We start from the raw sequence: 26,188 nt of genomic DNA, 5'->3' as shown, positions 1-26,188 counted from the left end.
ATAATATATATATATATATATATATATATATATATATATATATATATATATATATATATATTATATATATATATATATATATATATATATATATATATATATATATATATATATATATATATATATAATATATATATATATATATATATATATATATATATATATAATATATATATATATATATATATATATATATATATATATATATATATATATATATATATATATATATATATATATATATATATATATATATATATATACTCATTAAAAGTGTATAATTGGAATCAATTTAAAAAGACTTAGTTACATTCTTAATTATGTTGACCACGCCAAATATTCTTTTAAGAAGCAGGGTTGGATTTATATAGTCAAGGGAAAAAGCCAATAAATAAAATGAAAAGATGGAATCAGGATTTAGAAAGAACTAGAAATAAATTGGAGGAATTGTTAGACTTATATAAAAGAAGCTGACAGATGGCTGTCTCCAAATTAGTCATGTAAATTGAAGTCATCAATTAAAATCAACACTTGAGTGAAGGGTATGCTGACGGGAAAATGTTAGTTAGCATATGAGAAGGGAGCAAACCTCCTTTAATGTAATTTCCCTACTTTCTTATTTTATTTTCTCAGCATAACAGATAATATACACTGTCAAAAGTGTGTGATGTCAAGTCAAGATATACACAGCTGTTCAAAAGTTTTGGATCAGTAGGATTTTTAATGCTTTTTTTAAGAGAAGTTTCTTATGCTCATCAAAGCTGCGTTTATTTGATAAATGTAATATTATGAAATATTATTACAATGTAAAATAATGCTTTTCTATTTAAATATACATTTAAAATCAAATTTATTCCTGTGATCAAAGATGAATTTTCAGCATCATTACGCTAGTCTTTAGTGTCACATTATCCTTCATAAATCATTCTAATATGCTGATTTATTATCAATGTTGGAAACAGTTGTACTGCTTAATTTTTTTTTTGGACCTGTGATATTTTTTTCAGCATTCTTTTATCAATAAAAAGTTAAAAAGAACAGCATTCATTTAAAACAGAAATCTTTTGTAACAATATACACTACCATTCAAAAGTTTGGGGTTAGTAAAGTTGTATGCTTTCATTTTTTTTTCATAAAAAAATAATAATAATGGTTTCTATTTGAATATACATCTGTCAGCTGAATAAAAAAAGTTAAAAAGAACGTTTTTTATTCAAAATATAAATCTTTTCTTGCAATATAAGTCTTTGCTATCACATTTTATCAATTTAACACATCCTTGCTGAATAGAAATATTAATTTATTTAAAAAAAAAGTAAGAATACAACTTTACTAACCCCAAACTTTTGAACGGTAGTGTATATTGTTACAAAAGATTTCAGTTTTAAATGAATGCTGTTCTTTTGAACTTTTTATTCATCAAAGAATCCTGAAAAAGTATCACAGGTTCCAAAAAATATTATTTTCCAACATTGATAATTCTAATAATAAATAGCATATTAGAATTATTTCTGAAAGTGTATTCAAATGGAAACCATTATTTATTTTTGTAATAACATCTTGTGATTTTTTCTGTATTTATCTAATAAATACAGCCTTGATTAGCATAAGAGACTTCTTTAAAAACATTACAAGTCTTACTGATCCCAAACTTTCGAACGGCAGTTTAGAAAACACAATATTCATTTTTTTTATATCAATTAAATACAGCCTTGCTGAGCATAATGTTTCAAAAATATAAAAACAAAAACTTACCTACTCCAAACTTTTGAAACAATAGTGTACTGAAACTATGTAATACAAATAATATGTAATAATCAAACAAATATTCCTGTAATTATAGTTCACCCCAAAAAGGAAAATACTATATTCTTCCAAAGTCTTACAAAGCTATACTAGAGGTTTCTGAGAGAAACAAACTCAAACTAAAGTCCATATTTACTGAAAATTGTTGAAAATATAGTACCTTGGTGTCCTTTTTGAGCTTAGTTGAGAAAAAAAGCACACAAATGTCTAAAAACTAATTCTGGCTACTAAGTCAGTATGCCACAAAATTAGGCCACCTTTCCGAATGACTCTGAGTCTGAACACCCCTGGTGCAGTAGACAGAATGAGAGTCTGATAGCCTTTGGAGAGAGAATAAGAACAAGCACAATCTGAGCACACAATTGAACCATAATCTAAATTGGCATCTTTCTCCTTTTCCAAAGAGCTTCTAAAGACTTTAATTGTTTATTATAAATCTGGCTGTTTATTTCCCCCAGTGTAATCAATCTATGTTCATAATTGTTTAAATAAATAACTCTTCTTTTTTTCAGTTGCTGTGTTCTTCATTGGATGCATTTCTCTTTTGTCATTTACAAACCCTTGATAAATAATGAATGCAAATGTAATTTGTTTTGAGCGCACAGTGTGTGCTAATGGGTAAATGGAATCATGATTTCAGTGTTAAGTTTGTTCGTTCAGAGGATTATGGGTAAGAAATGAAGCTAGAATTTTCTAATAACTCACGTGAGGTAATGGTGGAAATCTGTGCTAATGTTTTACTGAAGCACAGTAAAGCTCCATATGGTATCTCTGGAATAACTTGTTGTTTAGGTTTTAAACCAAACCATTCAGAAATGAAATCAGCTAAAATGAAATATGGCTGTTCTCTTTTCAGATGAGGAGACGGGGTTGGAGGTGCACAAGGTCACACGGCCACCGGGCTTCAATGCCAACCGGCGACGCAGCAGGGCTGTGCTTTACCAGCTGTCTGGACACCTGCAGAAACAAGACAAGAGCAAACTCAAGATTAACAATGTAAGACCTACTTAGATACTCAGTTTCAAAGTCTTAAATTTAAAACTTAGCCATTCCAGTTCTATACTGTTTATGAAAATCTTGAAAATCAGTGAAACATTTCTGAACATACTATAATTTAGAACATGTTCGGTGAGAAGCCGCCCATCCCAGAGTACAAAGTGGCAGCCATTCAGAAGAGCCGTTTCATTCTTCTCCATTATGGCACCTTCAAAGCTGGCTGGGATTGGCTGATCCTGTTAGCCACCTTTTATGTAGCAGTTACTGTGCCCTACAACGTCTGTTTCACCGTCGTTGGTGGACGTGATGAACCGTTGGCCCCTAGAAGTCCACCGAGTGTGAGCGATATCTTGGTGGAAATTCTTTTCATGTTAGGTAAGCTCCAACCTACAGTCTTTTTTGCAGTGTCATCGGTTTAGTAAAAAGAAGTTGTTTCGTCCTGGGTAATATTAAATGCCTTTTGATCCCATAGCCTGCTAATAAAGTACACAGACTTGCGGCATACCATTCTGTTATTTGTTCAGGTGTACGTGTACATTTCTGAGTCAGACAGTCTTTTGTGTCGCAGAGGTAATATACGGCCAGACATCTTTTAATTATTAAGAGCTAGTAAAAAGTTCTAGATGTTACTAAGCAAACGTGATTCAAATGCATTCAGCATTTCTAAAGCATTAAAAATGTGAGAGCGAAATTAAAAACATTTTGAAGGACAGGCCAAGTTCAAGTAGCAATGCTAAAGATATGTTTTATAGCTCTGAAATAACTCTGAAATCCGAAGGCCACTGTTGAACTCCGGTCAAATTCTTTCATCAGCTATTACTCCAGTCTTCAGTGTCACACGATCCTTTAGAAATAATTGTAATATGCTGATTTATTATTAATGTTGGAAACATTGTGCTGCTTAACATGCTGATACTTTTTTCAGGACTCTTTGATGAGTAAAAGGTTAAAAAGAACAGCATTTATTCAAAATAGAAATCTTTTCTAACAATGTAAGTCTTTACTATTACTTTACATAAATTTAGCACATCCTTGCTGAATAAAAGTATTAATTTATTTCAAACAAAGAAAGAAAGCTTTTAATAGTAGTCTATATTGTTACAAAAGATACAAAAAAGTCTCACAGGTTCCAAAAAATTAGATCATTTGACACTGAAGACTAGTAATGATGCTGAAAATTTAGCTTTGCGTCACAGGAATAAATTCTGTTTTAAAGTATATTAAAATAGAAAACCACTTTTTTAAATTAAAAAAAGGATTTCACAATATTACAGTTTTTTTCTGTATTTTTACAAATAAATGCAGCCTTGATGAGCTGGAAAGACGTCTTTAAAAACATTAAAAATCGTACTGAACCCAAAGCTTCAGATTTACAGCTATATTACCTAATATACGTTAAATTCCACAGTGCGGATAAGCACTGCTTAAGAGCAGTAGTGTTTAATGACAGAATCTGTTTCTGCTCATTACACACAATTTTGTAATATAGAGCAGCTATTTGTATCATCAGAACATTAGCAAAAAAGCTCCTACACAAAAAGTTGCTTTTAGCTGCTTTTCTCTTCAAAGCCATTTAATAAACTGAGCTTTTTAAGTGCCGATTAAGTGCTTCCATTATATAGCATTATAGTCACTAGAACCCAGACCAAACGTTTATAACCTGTCACTGAACTAGGTAATGAATCAAATAAAGTTTTGTGTGATATAATAATAATAAAAATGTGTCTTTTTTCTTTATATTCCCATGACAGATATTGTGTTAAACTTTCGCACCACATTTGTGAGCACATCAGGCCAGGTGGTGTATGATGCACGCTCTATCTGTGTGCATTACGTCACCACCTGGCTCTTTGTGGACCTGATTGCTGCGCTACCTTTTGACCTGTTATACGCCTTCAATGTTAGTGTGGTAAGTGTTAATTTTGCTCATTTTGAAGCTATTTTGACACCAAATCTTTTTTATCTTTTAAGAGTTTTTTTAACGGGCCTCACACAGAGCTTTGTGGAACACCACGTTTTATATGATGCTGTGCATGCCTTTTCAAATTATTCTTTATTTTACAATTTCCTTTTGAGCTATGTATTTAATATCTGTGTGTTTAGTACTTTGGAGTTCATCTGCTGAAAACAGTTCGCTTGTTACGGCTGCTACGCTTGCTGCAAAAGCTGGAGCGCTACTCCCAGTACAGTGCAGTGGTACTCACATTACTTATGTCCATGTTCGCCTTGCTGGCACATTGGATGGCCTGTGTCTGGTATATCATCGGCCGCAGCGAGATTGAGAACAACAGCCCTGGTTCCTGGGACATTGGTGAGTGCAATTTACAAATTGTCAAGATGACTGTACCAACCTTTTCAAGTTTAAATGCATTCAAATAGATTCTTCTACAAGTTTCAAATGCAATATGTATACCTTGTACTGGCTAAGCTAAACTAGAAATGACCCTCAAAACTAAAAATACTAAATATGTCTACTAGATGTTTTATGAAACCACATACTCTATGTGAAATTAAAAATTCCACAACAACAACAACAACGAAAAAGTAGGGCAGTTATCATATTAGCATAAGTATTGCTGTCTAACACATCAGAGTCAGGCCTTGTTTTGTTGGCCTTAATTTGGACAGAACCCATCTCATTTATTTTCAAATGTGAAAGATTTCTTTTCACAGTATCTCATACACAAGGATTATTATTAAAGGTGTCTGTTTACTAATATTCTCATTACATTGAAAACGAATAACATCCTTTTATGTGCCTTGGAAAAAGACTTTATATTACAAATTGCTTTTCAAATCAAGAAGACACATGAAAAAAGGCCAGGCATAATGCGTTTTGTCAGAAGGACAGAACAATCTCTCTCTGTTAATAATGGCTTTATCACTTTAGCAACTATTACAGAAAGTTCAAACACTCACTGATGCTTCAGAAGGAAATACGATACAAATAAGAGCCGGGGTTAAAACTTTTGAAGAAAACAGAATGAAGATGTGTACGTTTTTCTTACTTTATCTAAATATCCTTTTTTTTTTTTTTTTTGTAGAAGATACTTGCATGTTTTCCAGAAGAAAGAAGAAAAATTTACCCAGATCTAAAATTAAGATTAAATTTTCCTTCTGGAGCGTCAGCGAGCCTTTGAACCTTCTGTAATAGTTGCATATAGTCCCTCAGTTGTCTGTAGTGTGAAAAGATGGATCGCAAAATCATGCAGTCATTGTTGGAAAGGTTTGAAATACACAAAAATGCTGAAAAACAAAAAAATTTTGGAACCTAAAGGATTTTTCTGAAAAACAGAGGGTAGTTTAACTGTTCAGGGCAAACAAGGGACTCATGAACAACTATCACTAAACCAAAAAAGGGAAAACACAGCTGTGGATCATTCAGGTAACAGCACAGCATTAAGAATCAATTGTATGTAAACTTTTGGGTCATTTTTATACATTCAACTATTTTCTCTTGTGGACTATATTTAAAAGTATTTTAGGTGAAATATCTCATTGTCTCCTAAACAAGGATTATTAAAAGATGTCTGTTCACTAAAATTCTCATTACATTGAAAATGTATAAAAACCTTTTATGTGCCTTGGAAAAAGTCTTCATATTACAAATTACTTTTCAAACCAGGTAGACACATGAAAAAAGGCCAGGAATAATGCGTTTTGTCAGAAGGACAGAACAATCTCTCTCTGCGAACAGCACGCTTCTAAAGAACTGATGAGACAGTCTCTGATTTAAGACATGATTTAAGTGTGTGTCAAGTCTGAACAAACTCACATTTGTTCATGAACGGGTGAATTACTGGATCAGTCTGACTTAGAAATGAAGCTTTCTCTCAATCTCCCAAGTGCTGCCCTCCACATGAAAGAGAAGAAAATAAATGGCTGTGAGAAAAGAGTGCACGATGACATTGATATGATCTAGACAGCTTAAATCTCATTGGACCTGATTTATTAAAGGTCATTCGTCTTTTTCTTGACCAATATACAGTTGAGATCAAAAGTTTACATCCCCCTTTCATAATCTGTAAAATGTTAAACATTTACCAAAATAAGAGCGGTCATACAAAATGCGTGTTATTGTTTATTTAGTACTGACCTGAATAAGATATTTCACATAAAAGATGTTTACATGTACTCTACAAGAGAAAATAATAGCTGAATTTATAAAAATGACCCCGTTCAAAAGTTTACATCCTCTTGATTCTTAATACTGTGTACTTGCCTGAATGATCCACAGCTGTTTTTTTTGTTTGTTTGTTTGTTTGTTTGTTTGTTTAGTGATTTGTTGAACAGTTAAACTGCCTGCTGTTCTTCAGAAAAATCCTTCAGGTCCCACAAACTCTGGTTTTCCAGCATTTTTGTGTATTAGAACCCTTTCCTTTCAAATACACTATATGGACTATATGTTTTAAAATCCATCTTTTCACAATGAGGACAACTGAGGGACTCATATGCAACTATTACAGAAGGCAGAAAGAAGATGGAAAAAGGATAAATTACAAATTTCATATCAATTACTGCAGAGCACCTTGTCTACTTTTCAGGAAGCCGTTTCTCTAGAACGGGCAAAGTACCTTTCTGATTTAATTTCAAAAAACTCCCATTGTCCAAAAATTTTGTTTTCTACATTAAACGCTGTGTTAAATCCCTCTAGATCAACAGGGCTAGATCCTAGTTTGGAGTTATGTGAGAAGTTTTGCAACTTCTTCATTAACAAGATTGCTTCTATTAGGGTGCAGATTTCTTGTAATGTATCCCAGAAGCCTCACTATGAAAATACTAGCTCCTCTGTGTTTCCAAATTTTCAAGCCATCTCACTTTCTGAGTTGTCAGACACTATTTTAAATATGAAATCAACTACTTGCTCTTGTGATGTCATTCCTACAAAGCTGTTGAAGGATGTCCTGCCAGCTGTTTTGCCCAGCTTACTCTCTATTATTAATAGCTCTGTACAGGCAGGTACTGTCCCTTCTTGTCTTAAACATGCCGTGGTCCAGCCTTTGCTCAAAAAAACAAATCTTGATCCCACTGATTTAAATAATTATAGGCCAATTTCAAAATTGCCTTTCCTGCACAAAGTTTTGGAAAAGGTTGTATTAAACCAGATTTCCCCTTACCTAACGTCTAATAATATTCTGGATCCCTTTCAGTCTGGTTTTAGAGCAAAACATAGTACCGAGTCTGCTCTTCTAAGAGTAGTAAATGATCTCTTGTTATCTGCAGACTCAGGTAAATGCACTATTCTTCTGCTACTGGACCTGAGTGCAGCTTTCGATACAGTAGATCACCACATTTTGTTAAAAAGATTACATTCTGAGGTTGGTATTTGTGGTACTGCATTAGACTGGTTTGTATCGTATCTCACAAATAGGAGTTTCTCGGTGGAAATCGGTGAATTTTCATCTAACTCAGTTCCCATCACTTGTGGGGTACCTCAGGGTTCTATCCTAGGTCCACTTTTATTCTCTCTCTATTTGCTCCCGCTTCGTCATATATTTGAGTCTCATCAAGTTTCATACCACATTTATGCTGATGATACTCAGCTTTATTTTCCTCTAGAATCAGGTTCAGATTCATTGTCCTCCTTACTGGCTTGCTTAGAGGACATTAAGAATTGGATGGCAATTAACTTCCTACAGTTGAATCAAAAAAAGACTGAAGCTATCTTGTTTGGCCCTTCTCATCATTTACATAATTTGAGACCTTCATTGTGCCCCTTTGAAGAAAACATTCGTGATAAAGTAAAAAATTTGGGAGTCATTTTTGATCCTGAACTCAAATTTGACAAACAAATAAACTCTGTAGTTAGAGCCAGTTTCCTGCAGCTTAAGGGGCTTCGCAAGCTTAAAAGTTTTCTTAGTTTTAAAGACTTAGAAGTTGTTATTCACGCTTTTATCTCAACAAGGTTGGACTATTGCAACGCTCTTTACGCTGGAATCAACCAGTTTTCATTATCTCGGCTACAGTTAGTGCAGAATGCTGCTGCTCGTTTTCTGACAGGGGTAAAAAAGAGGGAGCACATCACCCCTGTGTTAGCTTCACTCCACTGGTTACCTGTTAAGTTTAGAATTGATTTTAAAGTTTTAGTTTTTGTTTTTAAAGCACTTCATGGTCTTGCCCCCACTTACATTTCAGATCTTCTCCATTGCTATTCCCCTGTTAGAACGCTTAGATCATCCTCCCAGTTGTTATTGACTGTCCCAAAATCTCGGTTAAAATCTAAAGGGAACAGGGCTTTTTCGGTTCATGGTCCTATGCTCTGGAATTCTTTGCCCTTATCTATCAGATCATCCCCTACATTATCTTATTTTAAATCGTCTCTTAAAACCTATCTTTTTTCTCAGGCTTTTGTTTAATTTGAAGATATTATGTTGTATCTCTATTGTCTTGTGATGTTTGCATTTCTTATTTATTTTTCAATGATTTTATATTCTATTTGTCTTAATGCTTTGTTAGTTGATTTTTGGTTGTGCAGCACCTTGGTCAGCACTCGTTGCTTTTAAGGTGCTATATAAATAAACTTGACCTTGACCTTGACCTTGACCTTAAACGCACACTGATTCTCCAGAAGGAGGTAAATTTAACTTATTTTGTCTTCTGGGAAACATGTAACTATCTTCTGTAGCCTCTGAAGGGCAATACTGAATGAAAAATATCATATTTAGGCAAAATAAGAAAAGTGTACACATCTCCATTCTGTTCAAAAGTTTTCACCCCCTGGCTCTAAATGCATCTTGTTTCCTTCTGAAGCAGCTGTGAGCATTTGAACCTTCTGTAATAGTTGCATATGAGTCCCTCAGTTGTCCTCAGTGTGAAAAGATGAATCTCAAAACCATACAGTCATTGTTGGAAAGAGATATACACAAAAATGCTGGAAAACCAAAGAATTTGTGGGACCTGAAGGATTCTTCTGACAAACAGCAGGCAGTTTAACTGTTCAGGACAAACAAGAGACTCATGAACAACTATCACTAAACAAAAACCCAGCTGTGGATCATTCAGGTAAGAACATAGTATTAAAAATCAAGGGGATGTAAACTTCTGAACGAGGTCATTTTTATAAATTAAACTATTATTTTCTCTTGTGGACTATATGTAAACGTCTTTTATGTGAAATATCTTATTAAGGTCAGTACTAAATAAACAATAACATGCATTTTGTATGATCCTTCTTATTTTGGTAAAATAATTAACATTCTGTAGATTCTGAAAGGGAGATTTGACCTTTTGTTATTTTAGAAGTCCTATAAACTAATCTTCTAACATTTAGTTCTGGTCCTCTAATTTAATTCGACCAAGTGGCGACAAGTGTTTTTTTTACAAGTGAGTCATTGAATTATTCACTTAACCAATTTGTGCAAGAACAAAACAAACTATGCTCTTTATGAGCGACTCAAGTCACTGAATGATTCACAAACAAAAGACTTCATAAAATGTTGGTGCGTCCAACCTATTTGCACATACTGTTTGAGCAATTATTCATAGAAACTCGCCTGTAATATGCCTACAGTCTAACACCATCTGTCATATCTAATAAAAGCTATTCTGATTGGCCTCAGCATAAGTAGTATCCTTAGGCACATCTGAGCTCTAACTGACCACTATTTCACACTGGCTACTGGCCAGTGGTTTCAATTACTTCCACATGTTCTTTCTAAAAGCAGGGATTCTACTCCAATACCTAGTCTCTGCTGGTGTGCCAACAATATCACCCACCATTCCCTCTCACCCAGTTTTACATTGCCCAGCCATTAAATATTAAGCACATGAGGCTGCCCTGACACGTCTAGTTTTGTTAGTGGAAATGGAAATTTGTAGTATTCTGCACATCAGATGGAATATTTTAGCACTGAAATACAAGACACATCCAGTGTTTAATGAAACTCAAATGTGCATCACTTTGGATTTCAAATTTGGAAATGTACCAGATTTACAAGAAGTTGTTTTATATCTGGTGAGCACCCATTTCAAATGGGCTTTTTGGAACTATTATTTGCCTTTTGTGAGGCAAATTGATTTCAATGAAATATTGAAGTAATTTTGAGTAGTGCTGTCTATCTATGTTGGAAATAGGGCCATAAAAGGATGTAAATGGATTGGAGTTTTGCCGTATCAATAATGAAAGGTTTCTCAGAGGGTTCCTCCAGGAGCTGATTGAACTCTGGTTGCTCTGCGCCTCCCTCTCCATCTTTTTTTCCTTCATATCGTTCACTTCACTGGCCTCACCTCAGCAGAACACTGTTCTTTTTAATGGCTAGCTGCCCAGCAGACCCTAAGAGACTAGAGAGGATTTTCAAGTTGGCTCCAAAAATCATACTGTCAAATCGGTCAAAACTCTTGATTCTTTCTCAAGTGGTTTGGAAGAGAACAGAGATCCCCCACTGGTAGAAATATATTATCCTTTCAGACTTATCAGTACAGGCATTTTAATATCCTCTTCTTGCACATCGATCTCCCTTATTGATTCCTACATTCCTGCTTGAGTATCCTGTACAACCCCCTTTATTTAACCTCTAATCCTAGCTAACACTATCTTGAGGGAATCTTTTCCCTTTCTGCTTGACTTTTCTCGCTGCTTGAAGAGCTATCTTTGCTTTTGTCACCTCTGTGGACTTCTCTTTGGCCTTTTCATGCCATGAATAAATAATGCACATCTCATAACCATATCAAACATATTTTCTGACATTAGATATATTAGATATTCAAATTCATCTTGCTTGTGTACTTGTCCCTTTTTCCTCCTGCAGTGATTTACAACCCAAGGTAGCCTTTGTGGTTTGGGACACCGTTTTTCCATTCATCATTCATTTTTCTTTTCATATTTTCATCCTAAATAAACAGAAGGATGTGTGAAATATATGTCTCTCAAGCCTGCTCCATCAAAGGCATTACTGGTAGAAATGAATCTTCTCCAATGCCCTTTGCTAGTATTACATTTACATGCGTACTATTCTTTCTAGAGATCATAAGCTTTGTCAAGCACAGGCTGATGCCTGTTTTTCACAAATAATTATGTACTCTGTCATCAAGTGCAATTGAATTGTCAAAAACACAATTTTTTACTCTACACAAATAATATGACAGAAAAGCTTGCATAAGTCTTACTAATACATATCAGCCTTACCCAGCCAGTCCAGGCATCCACAGCTTTCATACACACACACACACACACACACACACACACACACACACACACACACACACACACACACACACACACACACACACACACACACACACACACACACACACACACACACACACACACACACACACATGCAAATATTAAATTTTGATGCCTTGAATGTAAATAATATACAATTGAGGTCAAAAATGTACACACACCATTAGCACCATATGTGAAAACTATTGTGTAATATTATTATGTATTAAAGCAAGGTGTGCTCTTATTTGAGATTCAGTGGGTTAATACCATTTGTGTAATGAGGGCAATTATAACACTCTGAAGCCAATTCAGTATTATTAATAAATCTTTCTCAATGTGGTAGTTGCAGTCATTTTATATACTTTTTATCTGGTCAATAAGTGATTTTAAAAAGCAAAAGTGAACGTGACAGGGAAATGGAGCGGCATTCTTATCCATAACAATTATCTTAAAACACTGTAGATATAAACCAGAGCACAAGGAGGGGAAAAAGCCCCCACAAAAATTGTTAAAATAACAAGTTGGCATAACCGTTAAAAATTAGATATCTGAAGTGCCCAAATAAGGTGTTCAGCACATATAAAGGACACTTTTCTTTCTGTTAGCACTTGGAGACACATTACAGACAACAAAGGGAAGACTTTGGATGTGTTTATATGTCAGTAAAGGAATGACCCAGGTTTCTGGTGTATGTGTGCATGAGAAAGGTCATGTAAACTGAAGTTGGTTGCTGTGTAAATTAGCAAACTGAGTGTTTGTGTATTTGCGAATGTTTTTTTTTTTATGTGTGATTGTGCAGACCTTCCCTGACTACTGCTATCAAGAGGTTCTCTGGCACTTTTTCCCCTCAATCTCATCATTCTCTTTCTGACCTTTTCCACTTCTTTCTGTCTCCCAGTCAGTTTTTCTGGTTCTATAGAAAAAATAACATTTCTAATGCAACATATGGTACTTGTACTACCTCCAAACTAGACGCTTACAGACAAACAAGCAGGGAGAGAAAAGGGAGAGAGAAAGAAACTATAGAGAACCAGCCCCACAGGGAACAAAAGTAGAGTCTCCAGAAGAAAGTTCAGCTCTCTGCAAACCAACTGGTATTGAAACTGCTTTGGATTCAGCACCATGGACAGGGACTGCTGTTCTATATCTGCTCAGTTCTGAGAGTGACCTAAGAACCCTGGACAGTGGCCATGGACTTAGTGAAAAAGTTTTTGGAGTGATAACTTCATTGCATTTTGGGAAGTTATAGTGTCAAACACGAATGGATGAAAAAAAAATTAATTATTACAACAATCACCAAAACTACATTTTGACAAATTTTTTACAGGTCAAAACATATGCCCTATAAATAAATATGTGACCCTGGACCACAAAACCAGTCTTAAGTCGCTGGGGTATATATTTGTAGCAATAGCCAAAAATACATAGTATGGGTCAAAATTATTGATTTTTCTTTTATGCCAAAAATCATTAGGAAATTAAGTAAAGATCATGTTCCATGAAGATTTTTTGTAAAATTTCTACTATAAATATATCAAAATCTAATTTTTGATTAGTAATATGCATTGTTAAGAACTTAATTTGGAGAACTTTAAAGGTGATTTTCTCAGTATTTTGATTTTTTTGCACCCACAGATTCCAGATTTTCAAATAGATGTATCTCGACCAAATATTGCCCTATCCTAACAAACAATACACCAATAGAAAGCTTATTTATTGAGCTTTCATATGATCTATACATCTCAGTTTTGTAAAATTTTACCTTATGACTGGTTTTGTGGTCCAGGGTCACATATTACATTTTCTTTTTTTCTCGTAGGTTGGTTGCATGAGCTGGGTAAACGACTGGGCACCCCCTATTTACTGTCCCCTCTTGCATCCCTCATTCCTGATTCGCTGCGCCCCACCATCTTGGAAGGATTGGTGGTCAATTCTAGCCATTGGAATGGCACTGATCTGGTGGGACATGAGTCTGTGTGGAACTCAAGCCAATGGAACACAACAGGAGCGGGGCCGGTGGCCACTTCTTCAAACGCAGGACAGACTGGAGCTGTACTGGGAGGCGGGCCCTCAATTCGGAGTTCATATGTGACATCGCTTTACTTCGCTTTAAGCAGTCTGACCAGCGTGGGCTTTGGGAATGTCTCAGCTAATACTGACTCGGAGAAGATCTTCTCTATCTGCACCATGCTGATCGGAGGTAAGTGCAAGACAAAACGGTTGCAAGTTTTTAAATGACTTTGAGTTTTGGACTTCTAATGCTTTACTATAGGGACATTTTTGTCCCTATAGCATTTTTGAGTGTTTTTTTTTTTTTTTTTTTTTTTCTTGCTCAGTTTAACATATCTAAAAGTTTGGTTCTTGAAAGTAGTCTTCCATATATAGAAGCCTAAGAAAGAGAAAGTTTCCACCAATGAATAAAAACTTAAAAAAAAACTTCATATAATATAAAATCTTTTTTTTTTTCACTATTGTGAGTTTACATCTTGCAATTCTGACTTTTTTCTCAGAATTGTATGATATAAATTCACAATTTTAGATTTTTTTCTCAAAATTCTGAAATATACAAACCTGAAATTGTGAGTTTTAAAGTCAGAATTGCAACATATAAAGGCAGAATTGCGGGACATAAACTCCAACATTTTTCTCACAATTTATATCCAGACTTTTTTTTCACAATTGTGAGTTATAAAGTCCAATTCCGAGAGGAAATATATTTCACAATTCCCAATTTTGTTATAAAGTCAGAATTGCGAGATATAACCTTAAAATTCTTAGGTAAAGAGTCAGAATTGTAAGATAAAAAGATTTTTTTTTTATTCAGTGCTTACCAAGGCTGATTTTTTTTGTTTACAGTATAGACTGTACTATTGTGAAATATTATTACAATTTAAAGTAAATTTTATATTTAAAAATATACCCCAAACTTTTAAATGGTAGTGTATTCCAGTAAAAAGGATTAGAAGTACTATTGTACAGAAATACATAAAAAATAAATTTAATTACAAAAAAATTCTAAATAGACAAAATATTTAAAAAATAACAATGCATAACTGTGCTAATTAGGCATCAGCTAATAGTAATTCCAGGTAATATCTTCAATCCAACAAAAAATTAATTAGACTAACTGTAGTAAAGAAAATTATCCATAATTATAATTTATTTCAAGATTCTGGTGTAAGAATTTTGGAAAACCATATTGATATTCAGATAATGAGATTTTTGTAGAATTATGGTTCTAGTAGGAATGTCTGTCTAAACAAGAATATGAAATCTTGAAGGTTGAAGCTGATGTGAATGTCATATACTGGAACAAGTGTATTTGTACCCATCTGGTAGAATTCCACTTTCATTTCCTTAATCTTTGTGTTAAAGACATGGTTTAATAACTTCTCTAAGCTTGGAGGGATCCAAATGTTATCTTTACCACCCCCACCAGACATCAATATTCAGAAAAATGATTTAGTCTCCTCAAGTAGTGATGATATAACATTTAAAATGTTCAAGCTTATGATTGTGCCACCATCCCACGATACAAATTGGTGTGTACATTTAAGATAGATTTAAAAACATAAGCTCATTCTGTTTTTCACATTAACAACATATATTATCAACAGGTCATTGGCACAGTAAAGTCAGCATTATTTTTATTCATTATTTACATTTTATATTGTAGAATTGTGTACACTTCACATAGACATGCAAAAGAAGGCTACAAGACTGCAAGTCCACATCAAGTGTGCTGATGACTGCATTTTCCCCAAGGTCTAAATTTGCTATAGACTTCTTGAATTTCCCTAAGGACTGCATTCTTCATAAGATCTTCTTCAGAAGACAGGGGTGCATTTGCTTTATTGGAGTAGTTTTTAGTAAACCGTCAGTGACTATTTGTGTTTCCATCTGACCTCATTTACTTTCAAACTACATTTCCCACAGGGGTCCATGCTTAGAGCACCAACATTTCCTTTGACCACGTTACTCATTAAGCTTAACTACTTATTGATTATCTCTATCTTCAACATATTTCCTTAGTGGAAAGTAAGGTTTATTGACCATCAGGTAAACAACCCTACAATCTTCAACCATATTTATAGAAACAGTGATGGCTGAGTACATATTTGTCTAATATTCCTGTATTTACCAAGTTATGTTAATGGACAACATTGTATATGTCTCACAACATGTTGCTTTCATATTTAATTGACTTGAAAGATTAAATTCAGTGTCTCTTTATTCGTATGGTTCAAAACCTTATAGTTGGCATATTTGTGTGGATTTTTTGACATTCTCTATACCTCCTAACCAGTTTAACTCCAGAGTAAGGTGGCTTACGCTAGCCGTTTTCTTTTAACCTGACTGTCGGGATTCGACTGCCGCAGAAATGGAGTGGCTTGTTATCTGCTGGGACAGCTGTAATGATTTTTCAGCTGCATGTGCCCTGTGAGGGTTTGAGGGAGATGTTGTGACAGTGGACTGAATTTTAAGGCATGTCCTCTGGGCCATGAAGAAAGAGACACAGGCTTCATTGCACTTAAGAGGGCCAAATGAGGATTGCTGAATCCATGCACACTCACATACATGCACGCTGAATCAATCTGTCACCAAATCCTACCACTAAGGGCCATTACTGTCCCAGCCAGCTGACAGCTGGGCTCCTACCCACACACAGAGATCATGCACACAGAGGATATTTGGGGAACACTGATATGCCTAAAATTACCATAATTATGTCAAACAAGTGAGCATATTGTTTGTTTGTTTTTTCATACGAAGTCCATACAATAAAATTTGTTATAGTCCCAATTGATTTCTATGGACAAAACCAGCTATGTACAATTTTTTTGTATGATTCACAATGTACACTACCTGTCAAAAGTTTTTGAACAGTGATAATTTTAATGTTTTTTTATATCACCCTCTTCTGCTCTCCAAGCCTGCACTTATTTGATCCGAAGTACAGCAAAAATATTTGTACTATTTAAAACAACTGTTTTCCATTTGAATATAATTTATTCTTGTGATCAAAGCTAAATTTTCAACATCAGTCATCAGTGGTACATGATTCTTCAGAAATCATTCTAATATGCTAATTTGCTGTTTAAGAAACATTTATTATTATTATTATTAATATTTGTGACCATAGACCACAAAACCAGTCATAAGGGTCCATTTTTTTTAAAACTGAGATTAATACATCATCTGAATCTGTTTGTTAGGATAGGACAGTATTTGGTGGAGATACAACTATTTGAAAATCTGCAACCTGAGGGTGCAAAACAAAACAAAAAATCTAAATACTGAGAAAATTGCCTTTAAAGTTGTCCAATGCGTATTACTAATCAAAAATTAAGTTTATATATATTTACGGTAGGAAATTTACAAAATAATACTTAATATGATTTTTGACTTAAAAGAAAAATCTGTAATTTTGACCCATACAATGTAATTTTTGGCTATTGCTACAAATATACCCATGCTACTAAATATTTGGTTTTGTGAGTAATTACAGCTGAGTAATCTTTTTTTTTTCATTGATTCTTTGAATAATAGAAAGATCCAAAGATCAGCATTTATTTAGATTTATATTTATTTTAAGTTATAAATGAAGACCATTCGTTTATTTTAGAAATTAATACTATTATTTAGCAAGGAGGCTTTATATTGATCAAAGGTGATGATAAAGACATTTATTATGTTGCAACAGATTTCTATTTCAGATAAATGCTGTTCGTCTAAACTTTCTATTCATCAAAGAAAAGTAAAACAATTCTACTCAGTGGTTTCCAACATAATAATAATAATAATAATAATAATAATAATAATAATAATAATAATAATAATAATAATAATAATAATAATAATAATAATACATGTTTTTTTGTACGAATGATTTCTGAAGGATCATTTGACTAGAGTAATGATGCTAAAATTCAGCTTTGAAATCCGAGGAATAAATTACATTTACAAATTACATTACATTTACAAATACAAAACAGTTATTTTAAATAGTATTTTTTTTTTTTTGCTGTACTTTGAATCAAATAAATAAAAAAAATAAAGAGAGCTCTTTAAACAACATTTAAAAAAAATCTCAAAATCTTAAAAAAACACAAACTTTTGAGTGGTAGTGTAAGTCATATACGACATGAGAGTTAGTGAACAGAATTTTAAGTTTTAGGTGAAGTGTCACTTTAAGAGATGTTTCTCCCAAAATTAATTAGGTTGTTTGATTTGATTTAATTCAGTTGTATACATGTGTTTTTAATATGCTTATGATGCTTTAATATGCTTTAATGATCATTGAAAGAGTTGCTAATCATTTAGAAATTGTTAATCATCTCGAACCTCAAGTTGTTTCATTTTCTATGGGGATTGAAAAGTTTCGACCATTTTAATTAATTTCGTGCACAGTTTTCTAGCAGGAAACATTCACTAAGCATCCAGATTAAATATACACTGTATTTTTAAGTAATGTTGATATTAAATGATACCGAAGTATTTGCGGAATATGCCTCTTCTGAAGTGCCTCTTCAATAAGTGCATCCATTCATAAAAGAAGATATAAAATTGATGTGGCGACCACTGCTTGGATAATTTGTTATTGGAATAATTTGATGAGAAATGTTTGATTTTATATTGGCTGCACAGTTTGAGTACACGCTGAAACTCAACAATAAAGAAAACAACTCCATATAATCTCGCTCCTGTTTTGTAGAGACAGTTCAGCAAGAGAACTCATTGTTCTTCCTACAGGAATCAGGTGGTTGAAACAGGTTTTATTAGCTTCTAATACTTCTGTTGTCCTATTTCACCTGATTTGAAGAGTTTCATGAATTTCATCACAAAGCTCATCCAAGCACTCAAAAGGCACATAACCCAGGTGCAGCCACTTATGCTGAGCACAGTTCTTGAACAGAAGAGCGGCATGCAATTTCCGCAACAATTTATGTCTACTTCAATTAGCACTCCATGAGTACTCTTCAATGCTTCTTGATTGTTTATACTCATGTTGGCAAAGTTCACAATGTTAAATAAATAGAAGATACAGAGTTTGGTGGAGTGAAAACAGATGCGCTGAACAGAATGTATGCAGAGGAAAAGGATTTGTGTTGCAAAGAAAACAGGCTGGAACAAGAGGTTAAAATTGATCCCTATCTCACTAAATGACTAAACCTTAACTCCTGGTAAAATCTCGGGTCATTGGATATTGCATTTGTGGTGTAACTAGGTGTGACTTTTAAGTGAGCAACTCCTGTAATTACTAGAGACACGTGTAAATGGCATTCTGTTTCTACTCCTCTCTGTAAATGGCTGACCACGTGCGATCATACAGATGGATGATAAAACAGATGTTAATATTTATCAGACCATTAGTGGGGTTACACTTCCTCGACTGAGCCTTGGAAGTGTATAGGGAGATACAGTAAAACTTGATTTAAAAACCTTATTAATGTGCTGTCGTGATGCTGAGAGCTTGAAAAAACACTCATGAGGCATATGAATGTCATTGTTCAAATTGATTATTTAAGTCACCTGAAATGTTTGTTTGTTTGTTTGTCCTTCTCCAGCACTCATGCATGCCGCGGTCTTTGGTAATGTGACGGCTATTATCCAGAGGATGTACTCGCGCCGCTCGCTCTATCACACTCGTACCAAAGACCTCAAAGACTTCATCCGCGTGCATCGACTTCCCAAGGCCCTCGCGCAGCGCATGCTGGAGTGCTTTCAGACGACGTGGTCTGTCAACAATGGCATCGATGTCAGCGAGGTAGTACTTTTAAATGTTCTTTCAATAATTTGTGTGCACAAATGAATACATGGTCAAAACAAGTTCACAATTTATTAATCATGCTTAAACAGTTGTACCACTCGTGTAGGGCTTATATTCAAACTGCTGTTCTGATCTATTCATTGAACACTTGTTGGGTTTTCTTGGTTTTCTTGCTCTTTTTGAACTCTTTCAATTCTTGGCACATTTCATAAGTAGCGTATTTTTTCTTCTTTTAACTAGCGGTCAACATGTCAATGTCAAACTATTGTATTGATTAATTTCCAATTATTTTTCTATGGGGTTTGTGATTTTCTGTTAACAAAGTTTTGACTTGTTTTATTTAACATTTTGTGCTCTTTACCAGCAATAAACATTGGATAAACATCAAATATTAACCATTTTTGGACAGTAAGCCTTTTAATGTTTTTAAATAAGTTTTTTTTTTAAAGCCTGTATTTATTTGATCCAAAATACAGCAAAAGCAATAATATTGTGAAATATTTGTACTATTTAAAATAACTGCTTTCTATTTGAATATATTTTAAAATGTAATTTATTTCTGTGATCAAAGCAAATTTTTGGATCATTACTCCAGTCGTCAGTGTCACATGATCCTTCAGAAATCATTCTTAATATGCTGATTTGCTGTTCAAGAAACATTTATTATTATTATTATTAATATTTAAAACTGTTTTTTGAGGATTCTTTGATTAATAGAAAGATCCAAAGATCAGTATTTATCTGAAATAAAAAGCTTTTGTAACATTATACACTATACCGTTCAAAAGCTTGGAGTCAGTATAATTTTGTTTTAGTTTTTTAGTTTTTTGGGGGAAAGGAATTATATAAATTAATACTTTTGTTTAGCAAGGATGCTTTAAATTGATCAAAAGTGTTCATGAAGACATATAATGTAAAAGATTTCTATTTCCGATAAATACTGTTCTTCTGAATTTGATATTCATCAAAGAAATCTGAAAAAAATCTACTTAGCTGTTTTCAGATTAATAATAATAATAATAATAATAATAATAACAATAAATGTTTTTGAGCAGCAAATCATAATATTAGAATGATTTCTGAAGGATCATGTGACTGGAATAATGGTGCTAAAATTTCAGCTTTGAAATCACAGGAATAAATTACATTTTAAAATATATTAAAATAGAAAGCAGTTATTTTAAATAGTTAAAATATTTCTAAATTGTAATGTTTTTGCTGTACTTTGGATCAAATAAATGCAGGCTTTGTGAGCAGAAGAGAGTTCTTTAAAAACATTAAAACTATTGTCCAAAAACTTTTGACTGGTAGTATATGCAGAATTTTTTAAGGAATGTTGATGTTATATGACACCTAAATGTCCTGTGTTTGTGGAATGTGCACTTATTTCAAGGCAATAAGTACCTCTTTTCATGGGAAAAAATAAATATGTAATTACAGATCTAACTGTTTGACCTGCTCTGGCACAAAAAAAAAGTCCTATTGATCCTATATTGATTGTAACTTCATAATTATTAAGTACAGAGTAGCATGTTATTTTATCTTATTAGCTACTCTGGCAAAATTCATTTGATAATTTATGACCTCCAGAGGAAAATGTTGTTAAACATTTACAGAGAATGCATTTTGCATTTGTAATTTCTCTGATACACATCTTAATAGAGAATGCTGGATCCTCCCATTGACCCATAGCCTTACAGGCTAAAATATAGGAAATCTGATACACACTTGTAATGAAATATTATGCTTAGTGCTGTCACTAACAACTTTTTTAGTAATCGAGTAATTGGTCGATTATTCTGATGATTAATCAAGTAATTGGATAATTATATTTTTTTTTTGTGGTAATTAAAATAAACCTAACTGAACAATAGCCTTGAAAATTACTTAAAGGTCTGAAACACGCAGTGTTATTCTGTCTTGATGTCATTTCAACTGAAAAAGGAAGACCCTTTTTTAAAATAGCTGATAGCATTTCATTTATATCACAGCTTGGTCTAGAGCCGTTTTGACAGCATATGACAGCCACAATTTCATCCATATCGCTATGCAATATACCATTCTGTGTAGAATTCAAATGGGTCTTAGTCCAATACATTTTGTGGTTTGCGCCAACTCGCACACATGATCAGCTCAATAGACAATAGAGCTAATGTCCATTACGCATTATAACAAATGACTGCAGAGGGCTAAAACGGCCTGACGATTGTTTTCACACTTTACTGCACAATCTAATCTTTGTTTAATATTGACTAAACAACCTTTAATTAAAACGTCCACTTAATCTTTACCATTTGGCCATTTCCTTACAATAGAAATGTTACAGCCACTGTAAATTCTTGAATATGTGGAAATCAAAAAGTGTAAGTGACGGTTTGAGCTTTTATTTTGAAATCGTGATGAATAGTTAGCATATTGAGAAAGATACTGATGTATTCTCCTGATTTACCTTAAAATCTGATTAAAAATGCCACACATTGCATTCCCAAAACTCACAGCAATATGCAGAGATGAAGTTCAAAATGCTCCACACATGTAAATAATAACTGTTTGTATAGGGCAGCATTTACTGTGAACAGAGCCATGTACGTAATCTGCACACATGTAAATAAAGCGCATATATTAAACCTGCATTGCATATATTTATTTAATTGAATCATAGCGTTTGTGAATTCACAATAGCATCATGCTTTATTATGATTTTTAATATATCATGCAGCCTAGGATTCTTGTCCGTGAAATGCACCATTTCCAGTATTTTGCCAGTTACTTGACACGGGCAAATTGCAGCCAATGAAGCAAGTACTCGAACTGAGTCGTGGAATTGTGACAGCCCTAATTATGCTCATAGTATTATATTTTATGTGATTTTAGCTCAATTTCAATACAACAATTCCAATCTGCATTGCTTATTATTGGCCTTCTTGATATCACTGGTGTGATTTGATGCATCTAAGATTAAAGCATGTTATCCTTTTTTATTTTATTTTCACTTCACCATCTCTCATTCTGTTTCATAATCCCTCATATCTTTTATCATTTGGTTTATTTTCTCTTTCCGTTCGCATTTCATTCACTCTCTCATCCGTAACTCTGATCTTCTCTTAAACAAGAGATTCCATCTTACACTCACAATGTATTTAATGAGCCCAATTCAAAACACTCGTTACATAACTCATAACCGCCTCTTTGCTTTGATATCTACAGCAACTCCCATTAAAGTAGAGGACTGATCTACAGTTTCTTTGCTGAACTTGTTTCCTTGACGATGGACCGTAAATCGAACATTTTTATGCTTTTCAAGAATGAGAAGTAAAAGTAAGTGTACATACTTCAAATAAAATATCTCTTTATCCTCTCCCAGCTCCTGAAGGATTTTCCAGATGAACTGCGGGCTGACATCGCCATGCACCTGAATAAAGAGCTGCTCCAGCTGCCTCTGTTTGAATCGGCCAGTCGAGGGTGTCTGCGCTCTCTGTCGCTCATCATCAAAACCTCCTTCTGTGCTCCAGGAGAGTTCCTCATTCGCCAGGGAGATGCTCTGCAGGCCATCTACTTTGTCTGCTCAGGGTCCATGGAAGTGCTCAAGGACAACACTGTGCTGGCTATACTGGGTAAGACTGCACACAAACAAGGGATAATTTAGGATAACTGGGCCATTTTTTTCTCTGTCATCTCAAAGGCAGAATGATTTTACCTGAATTCACCCTATATATGTGACCCTGGACCACAAAACCAGTCATAAGGTTAAATTTTACAAAACTGAGATGCATCATATGAAAGCTCAATAAATAAGCTTTCTATTGATGTATGGTTTGTTAGGATAGGACAATATTTGGCCGAGATACATCTATTTGAAAATCTGGAATCTGAGGGTGCAAAAAAATTAAAATACTGAGAAAATCACCTTTAAAGTTGTCCAAATTAAATTCTTAACAATGCATATTACTAATCAAAAATTACATTTTGATGTATTTATAGTAGGAATTTTACAAAAAATCTTCATGGAACATTACTTAATTTCCTAATGATTTTTGGCATAAAAGAAAAATCAATAATTTTGACCCATACAGTGTATTTTTGGCTATTGCTACAAATATACCCCAGCGACTTAAGACTGGTTTTGTGGTCCAGGGTCACATATACACTACCAGTCAAAAGTTTTTGAACAGTAAGATTTTTAATGTTTTTTTTTAAAGAAGTCTCTTCTGCTTACCAAGCCTGCATTTATTTGATGTACAGCAAAAACAGTACAATTTTAAAATACTTTTACTATTTAAAATAAGTGTTTTCTATTTGAATATATTTTAAACTGTAATGTATTGCTGTAATTTCAAAACTGAAATTTTAGCATCATTACTCCAGTCACATGATCCTTCAGAAATCATTCTAATATTCTGATTTGCTGCTCAAAAAAACATTTATTATTATTATTATGTTGAAAAAAATTTCAGGTTTCTCTGATGAATAGAAAGTTCAAAAGAACAGCATTTATCTGAAATACAAATGTTTTGTATCATTATAAATGTCTTTATCATCAATTTTTTTTTCTATTTATCAAAGAATCCTGATACATTGTTCTCAACTGTTTTAAATATTGATAATAATAGTAATAATAATAAATGTTTCTTGAACAGCAAATCAATATATTAGAATGATTTTTCAAGGATTATGTGACACTGAAGACTGGAGTAATGGAGCTGAAAATGTAGCTTTGATCCCAGGAATAAATGACATTTTAAATTATATTTAAATAGAAAGCAGTTATTTTGAATAGCAAAAACTTTTCTAAATTTTACTGTTTTGCTGTACTTTGGATCAAATAAATGCAGGCCTGGTGAGCAGAAGAGACTTCTTACTGTTCAAAAACTTTTGAATGGTAGTGTATATACATCACACACATAACTGTCTTCAATGATTTCTAGCACTATACAGCTTGTGCAAATGCATTTGTGTGTGTCAGTCATGCTGGCTTATTCATTGGTTCCTATATTATAATTTCACAGCAATTTCAAAGCCCATTTAAATTCCTCCTACCTGTCACTATTAATTGTGCTTGCTGTGTGATATTGAGACAGGCCAATACAATAAAAACTACCCACACATGCACACACACTATCCATTAATTTCATTCTATCATTTATGACATAATTCAGACATTTTAAATGAGCTAAATAATGGCTCTTTTAAAGCACCTTAACACACACTTGTTCAGCAAATCTCATCTTCCCACTACTTATTGTTTCAAGGGTGGATTCCCATATAATTTTCAAGTCTATTGAACAGTAACTATCCCCCTCCCCCCATTATACACACACACAGTTGGCTCATTGGCTTCATTTTCTCATTAATTGTCTTCCTTTGTTATGCATATTAATGCATATATTATCTGCGAGATTCAGCTACTGTTGATGATGAGGTGATGTGCGGTTTCTCTAATGAGTTTGCCAATACATGACATGCCAAAACATACAAGCTCAGCTCCAAAACACAGTGAGCTGCCTGTCTAAGCAGCTACCTTCTAAAGGTGGGGTTGTATTTGCCATTGTTCAGCAATTTTCACTAGAATAGTCATATCAGTTGGAATCTATGCAGTCAGGAGTTTCTCACAAGTATGCAAATGTTCCCCATACAGATTTGTATTCAAGTTGGAAATGCAAATTTGTCACACTGACCAATAGAAAGCTGCTTGGTTTAAAAGTGTCTCCTGTGTTTATGACATTTATAGCCATACTGAAAGCAACAACAGATAGCTCACCGCAGTTCTTGAAAATAAATTTAAGCAAACATATGTTAAAACTGCAAACTAACAAATGTTTTCCATGACAATTTTCCCTCTTTTTTTGTCTATTGTTTTGACAAATTGTTTTGTTATTGCTCTAATTCTTGTTTCGGGTTTCTCTTTTTAATGAACCGTACATTGGGTTAGTCACTCAATTAGTTCTCTTGTGCTTTGTTCCCACCCTTCTAAATTATGTTGCACTGATAAGGAGTTATCGCAAACTAAGACTGTTTAGTTGTGCTATCTTACAATCAATATATAGTAAATGTAATTTAAAGTGTTAAAACTTAATGTTACCAGTTAAAACCTGAAGTGGCAATGAGGTCTTAAAATGTATGGAAAGAGTCTTAAAAAGATTTTAAAAAGGTATTAAATTTAACTCATGATTCCTGTATATACCCTAGAGTAACAGCTCACTACCAGTTACAAAAGACACTGTAACAGTCTGTCACAGGCAATTAGCTGCATTTTTCATCAATTCATTTCTTAAATTTTCCTTTAACTATGTTCTGGCTCACTATCTACTGGCGTATATATTTTTTTGGCCCGATGCCAAACTTGCCGACTCATAATTCATGTATCTATTTTCGAATGAATTAAACTAAATATTTAAAATTTTAGTTTCTCTCAACTGGTCTGAACGCGTTTTCTCTGAGCTTTCTGCCTT

The 26,188-nt window shown here is 33.6% G+C and overlaps 1 protein-coding gene across 1 annotated transcript in view; it reads left to right on the top strand.

Moving 5' to 3' along the window:
• Positions 1-26,188, top strand: part of kcnh3 (potassium voltage-gated channel, subfamily H (eag-related), member 3) — a 147,790-nt gene that overhangs the window by 97,116 nt on the left and 24,486 nt on the right. The window contains exons 4-10 of the mRNA XM_073845462.1: positions 2,663-2,802; positions 2,925-3,177; positions 4,554-4,711; positions 4,906-5,113; positions 13,788-14,168; positions 19,537-19,736; positions 23,104-23,353. Of these exons, the coding sequence (XP_073701563.1) occupies positions 2,663-2,802; positions 2,925-3,177; positions 4,554-4,711; positions 4,906-5,113; positions 13,788-14,168; positions 19,537-19,736; positions 23,104-23,353 (1,590 nt within the window). The remainder of the gene's footprint in view (positions 1-2,662; positions 2,803-2,924; positions 3,178-4,553; positions 4,712-4,905; positions 5,114-13,787; positions 14,169-19,536; positions 19,737-23,103; positions 23,354-26,188) is intronic.

This window comes from Garra rufa, chromosome 8 (assembly GCF_049309525.1).
Source record: "Garra rufa chromosome 8, GarRuf1.0, whole genome shotgun sequence".
Lineage (NCBI taxonomy): Eukaryota > Metazoa > Chordata > Actinopteri > Cypriniformes > Cyprinidae > Garra > Garra rufa.
The sequence above is the reverse complement of the archived record's forward strand: the minus strand, read 5'-3'. Positions and strand labels throughout refer to the sequence as shown.